Consider the following 16,110-nt stretch of genomic DNA (forward strand, 5'->3'; position numbering starts at 1 on the left):
GTTCAAATTTTCATTTCATGTAAAGAACGAGTCAAAATTTTGCATTAAACTGCGCATAAATTAGCATTTAAATTAGGGATGTCGAATTACATTGAAATGACTAATATATTGGAAAAATTCATTAAAAAAAAGGATAATGTTTTTTTCATCTGATAATGCTGTTAGATATTCCTGATAAATATCTCTTTCATTCACCACCAGCACATAGCCATGACATATCACAAAATATGAATGAATTTCATATTTTCACTTCTCGAAATGGATGATCAATTTTGTAGGCATTATTTTGAATTCAAATAAAACCACTTTTACATATTTTATCATATTTCACTTTTGCCAAAGAGTGAAGAGGCGAAACTTTCAGGAATAGGTGACAGACATATAGTGGCCATTATTGCAAATTTTTATGAAATTAGGGCCGGTACTTTGGAAGATATTATATTTTTCATCAAAAAATTATCTGTACAGTTTGACCTTGAATGTGCGCACAGTGTTTAGATCAATTCTCATATTTGTAAACACAGATAGAAGAATGAATGTGAGATTTATGATGACTTGAGTTGATATCCAAGCTGTGACAGTCAAACAATGACATATATTTAGCCAAAATACTATGTTTTTGCTTATGATATCTTTAGAAATTGAACAAGCATTGAAATTGAACACTGAACACTTATCATATGACCTTCATGCAGTATAACATGGGCGTGTATCGCACTTATTTATGCTCAGCAATTTGTAAACATATAAAAAAATAAGTTCCTATTGCTCAAATTTGCTAAAATTTTCACACAATAGATTTCTACATATGTACAATTCATGGTTAAAAAAACAAGGATATTCAATAAGGGGAAAAGAGTCTTTAAAGTAGTCAAATTAGGATATACCTCACTGAAAATACTGAAAAACGGCTGCACTTATTTTACTCAGCATTTGAAAATGGCTCAAAACTCAAAACTGGCTGAACATTTATTGGCAAACAGCGCACCATATTGTAGTGTGTCTTCAGTACTTTCAGGAAAAGCAGAAAAATAAGCTGTTTCTCCATGTATAGCTGTACAGCATGGGTTAAAAGGTCACAATGTCACAAAAATAAGCTAGCATTACACTCCTACCAGGATGGGACTTCAGACCTTATAACTTTCTCCAGCTGAAAGAACCACTGTTTTTTATTGCATGCAAGCAATGCCAGGAAAAAAATCCATTAATTTGATACCAAACACACAGGGGTAGACTTAAAATATGGACCTCAAATCTTGATTTTACGTAAGTTGTAAAACGCTTTTTTTTTGACGCATTACGTGGGTTTTGGGGGACTTTTTGGTAATTAACCTTTAATAATTAACAGTAAATGAGAAGAAATTAGCTATTGTTTTACCACATGTGATTACTGATGTCTTAGCATGCTGCATGTGAATTTTTAAGTCAGTTGGTGCATTCTTTTAGAAGTTACAATTTTTTAAAGTGAGAAAGTCATGATTGCATACCCTGATTGTGCTTATCACCAAATACATTCAGTAATCAGAAGCCAAGTGATACTTTAACTGGGGATTTCCGAATTATTGGAAAGTAACTGTATGCACTTCCATCGTCTTTTAGGAGATAATTTGTGTCTCAATTGTTGAGTTCACCTTCGACGTTGGTAAACATCATGCATCGTTATGTGTTGGCTGCGCTAGCAATATAGGACATGGTTTAGATGCAGTTGTTGATGTTTTTGTTACTGCATATAGGGAGAAAAGCCTTCTTTAATAACCTGTTACAATCGCAGAATGAAAATAAGCAAGCTTGAATTTGAAAATAAGATCCTCATCAAGCCATCATGATTATGATGTTTTATCGCAACAGTACTGGACCTGAAATCTAGCAGTAAACATGCTGCTGCAAAGATATTTTGCTTGCAGCAAAGAAAAAGAAAAGGAAAGAAAAGGAAAGAAAAAGTGGGAAGTAAGAGTCCTGTGGCAGGTTGTACAGGAATGCAACACTTCATACAATAACAAGAATTTAGAGATATGACAATTATTAAGGAGTGTATTCAGACACTCCCCTATAATAGAAAGGGGACCTCGGATGATTTTCAGACTTTTACATTTGAACAACTATTTCGGGCTATATGTGTGAACCACACTTAAGATATCACTCTTTCAAATGAAATTGCAATATTTAAATTTCATTGTCTAAATTATCTTCTGATGTCTTTAGGTAAAGCAAGGCCTAGCATTTTGCAAAGGCGGCTCGCAATGGACTCGCATATAACGGCTGGCGGTGAACCCACGCGCACATAGCGATCGAATGGGAGCGAGCTGCTCTCGTTGCTCGCCGGTCGCGCGCTGTGTGTACGCGTGCTGAAATTATAGCGAGCTGAATTTGCAAAAGGCTAGCCAGTCGCGCGCTATGTTTGCGTGTGCTGAAATTATAGCGAGCTGCCTTTGCAAAAGGCTAAGCAAGGCCCGATATTAAGTTCTTTTTTTCTCTCTGTACTGGTCCGCTTGGGACTTTAAAACCTTTGAATTTTACATTTGGAGAACCAAAAAGAAATGGATAGCGGTCCGAAATAAAAATAGAAACAAAAATTCGTTTTAAATTCTATTTGTCCGGTGGGACTACCAAAAGATAGCCTTTCTGGAAACTTTGTGGTCCTACATCAATTTTTAGTGACCCTGGGCCACGATCGTACCGCTAATACCGAGTCCTAAGTTTAAGCATTTATAAGATTTTATATGGATTTCCCTTTTATATATTAACCTTTGTGACTTTGAGCCTATCCTTTTTTATCTTACTAGTTTGCTGAAAACTTTCAATTTTAGTTATTGTAGTGAAATGTGTCCTTTATTCTGTAGTCCCCACCTATTTTGAAGTATTGATTAAAATGAATAAGATTATTACTGTTATTTTCAAAGTGTCTCTTGAGAAAGGGTCAAAATAAAGCACTAAAGTGGTATCCATGTACTTCTACTTTTCTCAAGTTGTTGCTCAAACTAAGGTACGTGTGTGTATGTGTGTTTGCTTATGTGTGTATAGTTTGTCTACACAGCTGGTCTACTTCCCACATCCTACACCCTATAACAGTTTTGTCCAATGTCAGTTTCGTTCAATGCTCATTTGGTGCAATGTCCAGTTTGGCTAATTATCGCGCCGTCAAATGCCCAGATGGTCTATCATTTCATGTAAATGTTTTCACTTTAAAGGGATTGTATACTTTTGGTTGAGACCTTTTATTTAAGGTTTCAAAATTTTTTTCTATGAGATAATGAGAAACCTCTTATGAAACATGAAAGACCAGGTAATTCTATGAGGAATTCAACATTTTTTGATGAAAATTGGTTCTGAAATAGCCGAGATATCCCCCCCCCCAAAAAAAAAAGAGCGATTCTAATAAAATGTGGGACCCACACTTTGTTACGATAGCTTTATTTTACTTTAGGGTTTTCTTTTATGTTTCAGTCATTCCAAACCCGATTTTCATCAAATAAAATTTGAATTCCTTTTAAAATGGAATGCTCTGTACTATATCATAAGTGTTTTCTTAGTATCTCGCAAAAAGTTAAAAGCCCAATTCTCATCTCACCCAATACTGAACCATCCCTTTAATTTCGTCTAATATCACTTTGCCTACTACCAGCTAGTGTAATTTCATTTAGTGTATTTTTCATTTGCTACAATGGACAATTCGTCTAATTATTGTTTGGTGTACTACCCGTTTGGTCTATATTTCTATTTGGTCTATACAGGACTGTTACTCAATTGGTCTATTTCCATTTGGTGCACCAACCAATCAGTCTGATTGACATACTTTTATACAATTTGGGCTACTTACTATTTGATTTAATTCTCTTTTGGTCTAATTCGAATAGGGCTACTCTCATCTCGTCCACAGGTTGATTTAAGTTCAATTTTATATCTGCATTCCAATGTCAATAGAAAATAACATAAGTTGATAAAGTGTCGGAATAATAGGGTTATTTTCATGCACACACATTACTTGAGGCAATCGTAGGAGAAACTTCTAAACAGAGAGAGAGACAGAGAGAGGAAAAAGAAGACATAAAGCAATGTCAAATTGAAGCTACAAATCGGATCATATACTTTTGATAAAGTTTATATACATTGTGTGTATATATATATATCGAATGGGTCCATCGCTGATGGCCCCAGGTTGCAAGTACACAAGTACATTTCAAACATAATATATAAGGGAGGATGCTTCAAGGAAATGACAAGTTAGGAAAGATATGGAACATGAACCCACACAGATAAACACACACACACACACACACAATCATCAGTATCACGTTAACTCGTCACAAGCAAAAAGTTTGAAACTAGTATGAGATTACTGTGTTTGATGCCAGAAAATTCATGTCACCTTTTTTTCTCTCTTTCACTTCAGTTGGATCAACCGGGCGTCGCATATACTACTTACCTATAATAACATGATTTTTTTTCCCGCACACTTTTCCCTTTTTGCTTTTCTATATTTTTTTTCTTTAGTAATATAGCAAATTAAAATATATTCAAATTCGATTCAAATATACTGAAAGATAAACATTATGAGTATTTTTCGTCTCATATAGGGGAATTTCTTCTTTTCCACCTATGGTGTAATTATTTCGAATTATTTGAAATTTACATAATCATTTATTATTATTCATAGAGATTGATATTCGATGATCCATTTTCTCAAACCTTGTTTTGTTGCATTTTCTGAATGCTGCAGAGACCTGATGGGGGAAACGGTGATCAACTCCTTTACTGGAATCCTTTCTATCATTAACCCGTTAACCGCTAAGGGTATAGCATTTCTAGTTTTTGAGTAGCACAAATATTTCTGGAAATCTAAAATTACCTAGAAATATTACATTTCTAGTTCTTTTTTGTCATATCTTACCTCATTTTGGAGACGATAGATTGAAAACTTTACCAAAGAAATTTTCCTTTCGATAATCTTCAATATATCATTTTCATATTCGCTGCCAAACACAAATTTTCATTTTGAAAAAATACCATTAGTGTTGTAAAACCTATGACAATTTATGATATATTGCAAACTTTCCTGGATAGTTTTCCAAATGTACTACCTATTTTTGTACATTCATATCTTTGAACAACAATACAAACATATCAGGTTTTTATTTCTTTTCACTGCTGAAATATTTGCATAACTGTGAGTCATGTCACCAATGTCCGTGTACTCCCAATTATCATGATTTCTCTGTGGTACTTTGTGCAAGAACGCATATTTTGACATTATTTTTTGTTGTACAATTTTTTTTATCATATTTTTTTGCTGATTTAGTTTGATAGAATTAAATATGTATGCGTGAAATTACACAGGTTTTTTACCTAGATACTTGTTCTTGATAACAAAAAGACCCAAAATGTAGTTAAACGCCAGTGTTACAGGTTTTATGCTTGCTTTATTGATATTTCCCTGGGCAGAATGGTTCATAATTACACATGAGTATCTTCTTTTTCTTTTTAATCTCTCACTTACGTACACACACAAACGCACACACACACACGCACACACGCATAGTATAAATATACTCACTGAAAAAAAAAATGGGCTGGGGGAGTACTCGTGCAACAATAAAGGACCTTTATACCCTGGGAGGGTTTAGTGCTTGTAGATGTATTCATTCGTATATTTCTGTTAGTATGTTTGTTTTCTCAAAAGTGTCAATATTAAGGTATATTTCCATTTGAACTTTGAGACTCTCTGCCTCTCATTCTCCAAGGTCTATGTCATTTAAAAAAATACACTACAAGCCAGATCAATATGATAAGTTCTCCGGTATTTTACTTCAAGCATTCAATTGAATAATTCGTTCTTCAAGACATCGAAAAAGGGCTATAGTCAGCTGCAGTCAGTGTCCCATTTGTAAATCGATGAAAGTAACCAAGAGCCTATAAATGAAAGGGTATTAAAAAATCAGTCAAGCTTTGTTTTCTATAACTACCTACGTGCATTAATACTCCTAAAAATGGTTCTGCTTAATAGATGAAAGAACTGTACAATGCTATGGTAAGTACCTGAGGTTTCAATGTTTCAAAGATATTCATGTCAAGAACTCTGAATATTCTTGTTGCTGTTATCTGTACAGAGTCATATTGATTAGCATCAGAATTATTTGGGTTCTGGTGAAATGGCAAGATCTGTTCTCTAAATTTTGAATACCTGGACGTCTAAAAGTAGATGATTGAAATGCTCAGAAGGAACTAACGTCAAGATAAGTTTTGATTTTCAACAGCCACTGCACTCAACAACTTAAAAGAAACAGAGTTTACACATTTTGTTTGCTGAAGGACATTGATATTTTTATTGAAAAAGAATTCGTTCATTCCATACATTTCATGATATCCTTTGACATAAATTATTTCGGTCCAGCAAGATTATACTCTTATAAAAAGTATTTTATGCAAGTAAACAATCTTTGAGATAGCCAACTACATTGAGGATCACTTATTATCCCTAAGCTCAGAATGTGTTTTGTTTTGTTTTGTTTTTTTCCACCGGCGATATGCAAATACATTTCTTATTCACTTAATTCTTCCCTATGTGCCCGTGGCTATTTTTGCATGAATTTCGTTAAACAATACACATATACCAAAATCAATATTTTCTTGACGTAACTATGCTCACTAGCAAGACGAAGTGCTTAACTACAGCAAGAAAGGGCTATTGGAGACATTGTGTTCATTCCAGTTAGTTTAGAAATGCTTTAAAGTGCGGACATTGAATATAAAAGGTGTAATTACCCCCCAAAATAATATGATTATATTCATCTATTCATATATATTTCAGACGCATATGTACAGGAGAAATAGATTGAAGTTTTTTGTTGTTTTGTTTTCATAAATCGTCATATACAATACACACAACAGGTAACTATCACATTGCGACATAACTATTGAAAAATCTTATAAATTCAAGTATGATAAAACATGCACATGTATGAATATGTTTATCAATACATCAATCCCCGATCCAGTTGTTTTGTTTCTTTTTCTGGAATATATATGTTAGCACCGACATATACACATACACATGTCCATATCTCCATACTGGTGCACAAGATACCCTATGATATGAAACTCAATCCCATATTCAATTCAAAAAGAAATAAGAAATCAGGCAATTTAAACATTTAAACTTTCATGAAACAGTGGGATTTATCATAATCGCTGTCAAAAATTTAAAAAGATCACTTCACGGAATCTCCCGTCGAACCGCGCAAAATCTTTAAAATGTCTTTAAACAATGACACAGAATACTAATATTTTTGGCTTATTCTTTTTTTCGCAGTGAGATCTGTTCCCGTTATACATCCATGAATGCATAGACCTGAAAGGAGTGTAAAAATGAGGGGCTTTCACTAAAGAAGTAAGAAAAAAAAAACAAATTGAAAAGTCGTACAAGCGCTTAATATACTTTATGCTAATTTGGTTTCAATGGCTCAAATAATTATATTTGCATAAGAATATAAAAAAAAAGTATGACACATCCTACTGTGTTTGAATACAAAATCCTCCACGAGATTTAAGCCCATCGTTCTGAAATCTGGGCCCCGTTGCATAAAAGTTACGGTCAAACGCAAGTCAAGAAGATCAAACGTACGTCCCAAATACTCCATTCTTATTGGTTGAAAATCAAGTTGCGTATGATTTTCTTGACTTGCGCTTGATCATAACTTTTATGCAACAGGGTACTGGTCTATATCAATTATAGTTCAATCATCACTGTGCAATAAGAGTAATTTGAAACACCTTGTGCCGAGCCAGTGCCGCTTCTTATATAGAGTTTTTCTGTTTCCTAAATTACACTGTCTTGGTCATTGATGTAGGCATGGTTAGTCAAAGTAGTAAGATCCTTCTCACTTTCCTTCGAAGGAAAGCTATAGAGTCCCGTATCATCTTCTACCCCGGAATCGCTGACATTCGATTTGTACTTGCCCACTGACGTGATTGCGTCTTTGTCATCCAGAACGCTGGTCTCAGAGTCGTCGTCTTTCGATCTATTCTTGCAGATGACCCGGGTCAGGATAAAGTTGACGAGGAAGGCGAGCATGCTTAGAAAGAATGCCATCATCATAGTAACGAATGGAACCCTTGCTGCCAGGGTTGACTCGGGCCTCGGGAATGCGCTTAGCAAAATGATGTAGGCGATGCCGGCGTTCTGTATGCCCGTTTCGAATGCAATGGCGAGTACCTGGGCCTTCTTGAGGCCTGCTATCATCGCGATTGTCCCGCCAAGAAGGGCACCGAAGAGGGGAAGCATTAGGGACGAGAGGTAGACATCCCAGGGAGAATAAAAGATGTGGAGCTGGAACGGAATGTTCAGCGCCCCAACGATGACGAAGGTACAAGCGACGAAAGGCTTTACGACCTTCTTTGCCTTCTTATCTGCATCGGGAAACTTGAGGCGAATGAGGATGCCGACGAAAAGAGGGGTGATCATGATCGCGAGTTGCATCGCGATTTGATCGAAAGGAGTATCAAGCTGTTCGTCCACGATGAAACGGATGTAGATGAAGATGTTGAGTGGCATGGTGCCGAGCGCGAGAACGGACGAAAACGCCGTCATCGTCACGCTCAGCATGTAGTCTGCGTTCATAAGGACGCTCAGGTTGTTGCTCATATTCCCTCCGGGACAGCAGCCGGCGAGTAGGAGACCGACCGCCGCAGCAGTTTCCATCTGTAGCATCTTACCGATCCCGAAGGAGAGGGCTGGCATGACTACGAACTGGCAGAAACAGCCGATGGTGATGCCAAGTGGTCGGCGGAGGCATTCCCAAATAACTTTCAAGTCTAGCAGGATTCCCATTAGGAGGTAAGTAATGACAATGGGGACATTAAACAGGTAGTTGACGATCACCTGAAACTGGCTTTGGTTAAGAGTCACCTTCACCGGAACCTCTGCCCTGACTGTAGCCTCCATCGACCCAACTTCAGACACCATGACTTTAAGACTGGACACGCTGAGGTGGCGCCCGCGCAAGACCAGTTTGTACGTGGTCGGCAGCGTCGTGTTGCTGTCCAGCGGAAATCGCACCCCAGAGCCGTTCGTGATGACGAAGTCGAAGTTGCTGGCGCTCTCGAAGAACAGCTCACTGCGTGGTCCATCGTATTCGACGAGTGTGAGGTTGACATCGACTGACTGGCCCTCGTTGACGAAGACGTCGGTGAAGTTGTCGAAGGATATTTGGGCGAGGGTTGACGATGCCGCCCCGATGATTGTCATCAGGAAGAGCAGACGACACAACTGGGGAGCCATTTCTTCTTCTTCCTTATCTGAGGAAAATATAGGCAATGCATCAGTTAGTTCAAATGTTCTATTCCATTCCCGTATAATCATAGTCGTTTACATTGCATATTTCTTTTGACTAAATACCATAGCCTCAAATGGCAACTGAAATTCAGCAAAAAGTTATCCTAACTTTAAATCACACTTTTCTAGAAATATCAGATGTAATTGTGGACCTGTATAACCTATGGAACACTTTGCTTCACCGTCATTATGTTCATACGTAATGTGAAAATAGCAATAGAATTTCATTTCGTAGAAACGCTGAGGATTTTCAGGATGTCAGTTTAACTAAGCACATCCGCCTTCTTTTCCAATGTAGTTAACACTGAACTCAAGTTAATATCTTTGACTATTCATAATTGTAAAGGCACCTAAACTTGCATTTTGAAGTTCACCGAATTTCATCCAGAAAAAAAAAAAGTTTGTGGAAGTCATGAAAAAAGATGTGACACTTATCGTCTTTTTCGATTGCCACTACAATGATCTTTTGCAAGTTTGTAAGAAGACACATTCAAGATGAAAATAGAAACAATGAGGACTTTCTTGATTTAAACATAATTCTGACAGTATCCCAGTTCCCCCGTCATGCCAGAAGCATAACATTCTATGGAGCCCTCATAACGTGAAAAACTAAATAAATAGAAAAAAAAATCATAAATTCTCTCTGGTGTGTCCAGTCAAACTTTTGATGAATCACATTTTCTTCAATGATGGCGTGGAAAATACTTATCAAACAAATTACAAACAAACTCACGTCACACACACAGACACACAAGACTCACAAGCAGATTGCTACAGAGGCAAAAATGGAAGACATTTGAACATTACACACCTCCCACTTTCTCCCGCTTATACTGAAGCAAGATGGGAGGGGGGACAATTAAAACAGGCTTACTACAGGTAATATTTATTACATATATTGCGATTTGCGAAAAGTAGATTTATTGCTTTTGTATCTCATGACAAGTCAAACATGACCGCTTCGTAACAACTCCTCGTAATATCAGTCAGAGGTTGCAAAACAAGAAGTCAGCAACTAAAATGTTTAACAGCTATCGAGGCAGGCTTGCATTTTTTTCCTGAAAGTGGTCGTGATATTGCTCGCGTCTCACAGTCAGATTTAAGGTTAAAGATCAAGAATATTCAGTGTCTGCCGTCATAATCATGTGGTACAGCCCTAGCTCAATTAATTTCAAACAGAGTAACGTGTCGCTGTTTTGCGTTAGATAGTGAGCCGGAGTGTGCCCTTGGAATACAATGTGAGCTGCGTCGACAGAAATGTATATTGCAGAGGCAAGCTCACCTGTTGATTTTTAATCTTATCTAATCATCTACATTTCATGTCATTTACTTTCACTTCCAAAAAAAGGCAAATCCATTAAGATGTTTTCATATACATAAATGAATCACTACAGCACTGAAATTACGAAAAAAAAATGCCGTGAACAAAACACAATTTATTATAGCTATTACATGTATCGGTGCAAAATTTGTTGTAAAATGGCGGGGCCTGCTTGTATATAATAGGAAAACGGGAATTCCGGAAAAAATGGTTTCGTTACAATGTTACTTACGGGATTGCTAACAGGGCGAGTTCTATGCTGACACCGCCTGTCCAGGATCTCGAACAGCTCTCTCTAATGCGGCGGCACTGCTCGCACATTTTAGACCTGAGTTTCTCTCTCTCTTTCTCCTGTCCAGTGTTATGATTTCTTCTATTTTTCATAGCCGATCTGTATGGTCTGTTTGGAGAGACTTATTAAACAGAACTTGAGCAATCGAAAACTTGGCGACACCCCTCGAGTACTTTGCTGCGTCATTGCGCAATGACGATGTAGTCAAACAACTGGAAGTAAAGAGAGGGAGAGAGGGAGGGAGAGAGAATAATCTATATGGGGAAGTGATTTCATAAAGGGCAATATTTCGCTAATACTAAGCAAGCTATGTTCATGTTTAAATACGAGTGAGAACATTGAGTAGAGCCTTATAAAGATGCTGAAGGAGGTTACAAGTACAGAGAGAGAGAATGAGAGAAAAACTAAGAAGGAAATAAATAAATAAAGAAAGAAAGAAAGAAAGAAAGAGAAAAGATAGACAAGAAAAGACGAAAAGTTTCCCAGTGAACATAACAATAGATCGATTAAATGGTTCAATACTCGCGCATTCGCTCTACACCTTGAAAATGTTTGCAAAGACCTATGTTTCTATATACCTGTGTATAGAACGATCTTGTTTTGACGCCAGTGAATTGTGGTGTCTCATGTGGTATTGAACTTTCTCATGGACTATGCTCAGGCGCGTCTATTCTGTACACCCTAGAACTTTATCGCAGAAATGTGTGTGCTATCAGCTGTTTCGAGGAGAAAGAGGTGATTTAAAGGGGAAAAAAGTAAGAATTGGCGAACTGACCGGGACTAGAGTGATTCCCTCGCAGTATAGCTATGGCTGTGATCTTTGTGCCTTATACAATAGGCCTATGCAGGCTGATCTCAGCGGGGCGTGGTTTTGGACCATGAGATCACTGTACATGGTGCTACTGCTGACTATAGGAAAATAAACCATGGTTTGTGTTTTTCTAAGCTCCCTCCCCGGAAATAAAGGCCGGCCGGTGTCATGATTACAATTCTCACGAGATTGTGTTTTTTTTTGTTGTTGTTGTTTTTTTTTTTTTGTTTCAAACACAAAAAAATTATGTCAAATGTTGTTTGGGAAACATGCTGTAAATCCAGAATTTTTTCCTTGCATTTAAATCTTCGCGAGATTTTGCGAGAGCAAGAGCCAAGATCCGCGAAAATAAATGCACGCGAAAGTTCCTGTCTACATCACAATGCATTCAATGCAATGGATGCCAGTTTCATTTTTTCATGACGCCAAAAAAGCCGCTGCCGGCTCCACAAGTTTTTACATGGCAGGATGTTTCGTGGCACAACTGACGTACTCATATGCATTAAATGTGATATTTCGACCATTTTTTAAATCACTGCTCCCAATGGTAAACAGTGCCTTTAAATTAGAGGAATAACATAATAATAGAGGAATTAGTGAAGTAAAAACTAAAAGAGAGCTGTTCAACACTAAAAACATGTCACAGAATTGCCTATTTGCCTTTTATATATACCCTTTAAAGTTTTACATTACGTCAATCCATAATACTTAATGTTTCCTGTTCTCCCAAAATATTGACTGATCCGCTTTTCTGAGTTTTTTTGTTTTATATACAAAGCAAGGTAATATCAGAATGAATTTCGTCTATAAAATTATCATGTATATAGCTCGTTGAATTGATAATCACACCCTGCTAATAGCCACACCCCAAGGACTACTCAATTCTCATTATACAATATAAAGGGCGTACTGTAAGTGGTTGAAAATAGTGTGCTCTTGGGGGTGCTCTCCTCCCCTCCCTCCCCCATCCACTCCTCCCCCCCCCCTTCCCTTCACCCAGCAGGACATTTCCAAGGGAATGAATACTCTTGTCAAAATTAAAAACATCTCAGTTATTGTAATCAGAGTGCCCCCATAGTGAGGATTACGGTAATTAAATATTTCCCCACCAGGAATCATCTTTAATGGGAATAAACCCTTTTGGAATTGAAACCTTCGAAATGAATGTAGATGAGATGTCCCGTTGTGAGGATTAATGTATACAAAGCACAGTATAGTTCCTTCATCGTTTGCAGAAGAGTTTTGAAACTGCCACATGAGTGCAACAATAAGTTTTGACAGACCAGGGACGTAATGATGTGAACAGTGATTGAACACTTTTCGTGTAACCGTGCATTTTGTTGGGTAACAATTCATATAACCTGCAATATGGCTGTCATGCATGATTTTAAATCTTGAGTTTACAAACCAGCGAGAAATAAACGAATAATTCTATCCTCCTAAATTATAAACTATAACAACTACAAAATAAACTGTGTTTGTTTTACGACCCTGCAACGTTCGAACAAGAAATTGCCTTGCTACCACGACCTTTCTTAGACATTAAATTTTCGTCAGGGGAAAACAACAGAAAAGCAGTTAAATATTTAGTCAGTGGAATCAGTATAGGCTGTGAGTGCGATGAAATATTCAGAGAAAATGTCGCTAATTCTGAAATAATGCACTTAATTTTTCCAACTCGTGTAACATCATGTAACACAAGTGTCTTGTGGGAATGTAGGTAGATGGATACGCATGTAGTGCGTATCTCTACCTACCTTCGCACAAGTTCATAGTCCAAACTAAGGCAGTCGTCATAAAGATTAATGTCCTAACAGGAGACACGTGTTTTCATTTATAAGATACTGGTTTAAACTATAAACAATTTGAGGACCAGCTGGGCAATATTATTAATGATGAACAGTGTTAAAGCTTTGCCATTCAATGGATATTAATTAATTTCGAATCAAATTTGAACTGATGCCTTTTATGTGGCATTTAGGAAACACTTAACGTGATAGAGGTTTGTTTGTTTGTTTGTTTGTTTATTTGCTTGTTTATTTTATTTGCTTCATTTCCATCTGAGAAGATGACTGGATAGCCCATATTCAGCTGCAATTGGTGGTCTTCCGTGGGGTCCAGGTATGTTGGATGAAAAGCGGGAGCACTTCACCGGGCTTAACACCCTGCTCTTTGCGATGAATGAATGAAGCGGGATCCTTTACGTACATGAGTTGTGACTCTTTCACACACGGGATCTTTATTTTATGTCCTATCCGAGGGACAGTGTTTACCCATTACTAGAGGGGACGGCATGATTACTCACAACTCGGGAATTGAACCCTGGTCCTGTTCGTGAGGTAGACGCGCTACCGATGAGCTAACTCACTGCCCTCGCGAAGATCGGTCACGTACGCTTCACAACTTTCTCAGGTGCATCTCTTTACAAAAGGGCGAGGGGCTCCAAACTTCAAACTTTTACCTGTCCAATGTTTTTCACAAATAGGCAAAGAGGACTTCGTCATACCAGAGAGAAAGAGAGAGAGAGAGAGAGAGAGAGAGAGAGAGAGAGAGGGAGAGAGGGAGAGAGAGAGAGTGAGAGAGGGAGAGAGAGAGAGAGAGAGAGAGAGAGAGAGATGGAGATATTATTTAATGGCGTCATTTATGTACAGTTTTATGGTCTCCTCCAGAACCCACGCCTCCAAAACAATGCATGAGCCATATTTTAGTAATAATCTAATTTAGCATATCACACAAATGTGAGAGAGCAAAGATCACACTTTTTCAGGGACCTGCCTTTTACAAATTCGAGGGGGATCATGGCGATTCAATCATACAATATAAGCGTATGTGTGTGTGTGTGTGTGTGTGTGTGCGGGTGTGGTTGTGGGTGTGATGGTGGGTGTGTGCGTACTCATAGATACGTATTCTTTGTTGGTTCTGTAAGTCCTTGTCGTTTTCTATTAATAAAGGATATATAGAGATATTTCTTTTTGTTGTATGGAAATATTAATAAGGAGAGACTTTTCTGCAAAGTGAACATTTGGGGCGGCGGAACCAGTAAGAAGGCCCGGCCAGTGGGCCCCATTTTGGTCCCAAGAGCCCACGACCCTCGATGGTTCCGCCCAGGGATTATTCCCGTAGTGGGTGGGGGTTACTTTAATAGCATTGTCTGTGATTCCCATCGGCCTGCAGCCCCACCCCAAACACGCACACATACAAACTCAAAAAGTTCCTGAAGAGTATGTGCAAATGAAAGCGACAGTGAGAGAAGAGGGAAAATGAATAAAAGGGGTTTACATGTTGAATAAGAGCATTTCAAATAGACATTTCTCTATGTATCCTTATTCCTTCATTACACACTGCTCCAAATCAATATTTTGTCTGATCATGGAGTGCAAAGGTGGAAAGGCGTAAAACAAACAGAAAGAGTGGACTCTTTGCTCTAAATGACGTAAAGACGTCTTATCTCTGGAGAGTGTAATAAAACAATCATTAAAATGGGCTAGTTAAATGCTGTTATTAGCGATTAGACATTAATGGTGGCCTGATAGTGAATCATATTTGTTATGCGCTATCATGGGTGGAACATCTGAGGATATAATATGCTCCACTTTGGTAACATCACTTTTGAGAAAGAAAATGACAAATGATTCCATAATCATGACAAAATTATGGCATATTTAGTTCAATCGATACAGTATTTAAATGGATTCTTTTTTTTTATTCTACACATTGTTAAAACCTAAGTGCTCTATAAATGTATGGAAATGATATTGTTCTAGAAAAAGCAGTCTTTGATCAATTTGCAAACGATTACCTAAAACCGAACTATGAGTATAGCAAAAGGTCTGGTGGTGGTGCATGGTGCTGAGAGTACTGAAGTATTAAAGTTCGGGTGATGTTCGTTATTTCGAATGTTCGTTAATCGGGCAATGAAACGAGGTTTAAAATTGTTATACCGAAGGTTCGTCATTCTGAAAAAAAGGAATTTCATGGGAATTTCATATAAATACAAGTCCATTCGGCTAAAAATGAAGGGGGGGGGGGTCATTATACGAACATTAAAGTAGTGATATTCTTAAGGGGTTAATTATTCCAAAGATTTTTGATTCCGCAAACGAAATAAAATTCGCTATTAGGAAGGTTCGTTAATCCGAACATGAACGTATAGACGTATTTACTAACTTTTGAACTTACCCGAACTTCGAACCTTTTTGCCCTTGGGTCAGCATTTTAATTCTTACGTAATGTAGATCATCGACATTATCAGACGGAACCCAAATTTAATTTCTCTTTTGGTCTCCTTCTGCAATGTCTTTTTGTGTTTGACCGCAATATCAAAGCCAAAAGAAAACTTCGTGATGATACCTAACGTT

At 37.5% G+C, this 16,110-nt stretch overlaps 1 protein-coding gene across 1 annotated transcript; it reads right to left on the minus strand.

Moving 5' to 3' along the window:
• Positions 1-7,210: 7,210 nt before the first annotated feature.
• Positions 7,211-9,285, minus strand: LOC139708392 (ileal sodium/bile acid cotransporter-like). The gene has a single exon (XM_071620344.1). The coding sequence runs from the start codon at positions 9,272-9,274 to the stop codon at positions 7,814-7,816; it is 1,461 nt and encodes a 486-aa protein (XP_071476445.1). The 5' UTR covers positions 9,275-9,285; the 3' UTR covers positions 7,211-7,813.
• Positions 9,286-16,110: the final 6,825 nt, after the last annotated feature.

Source organism: Diadema antillarum, unplaced genomic scaffold, assembly GCF_040938485.1.
Source record: "Diadema antillarum isolate AM-2024a unplaced genomic scaffold, OU_Dant_1.0 seq00001332_RagTag, whole genome shotgun sequence".
Lineage (NCBI taxonomy): Eukaryota > Metazoa > Echinodermata > Echinoidea > Diadematoida > Diadematidae > Diadema > Diadema antillarum.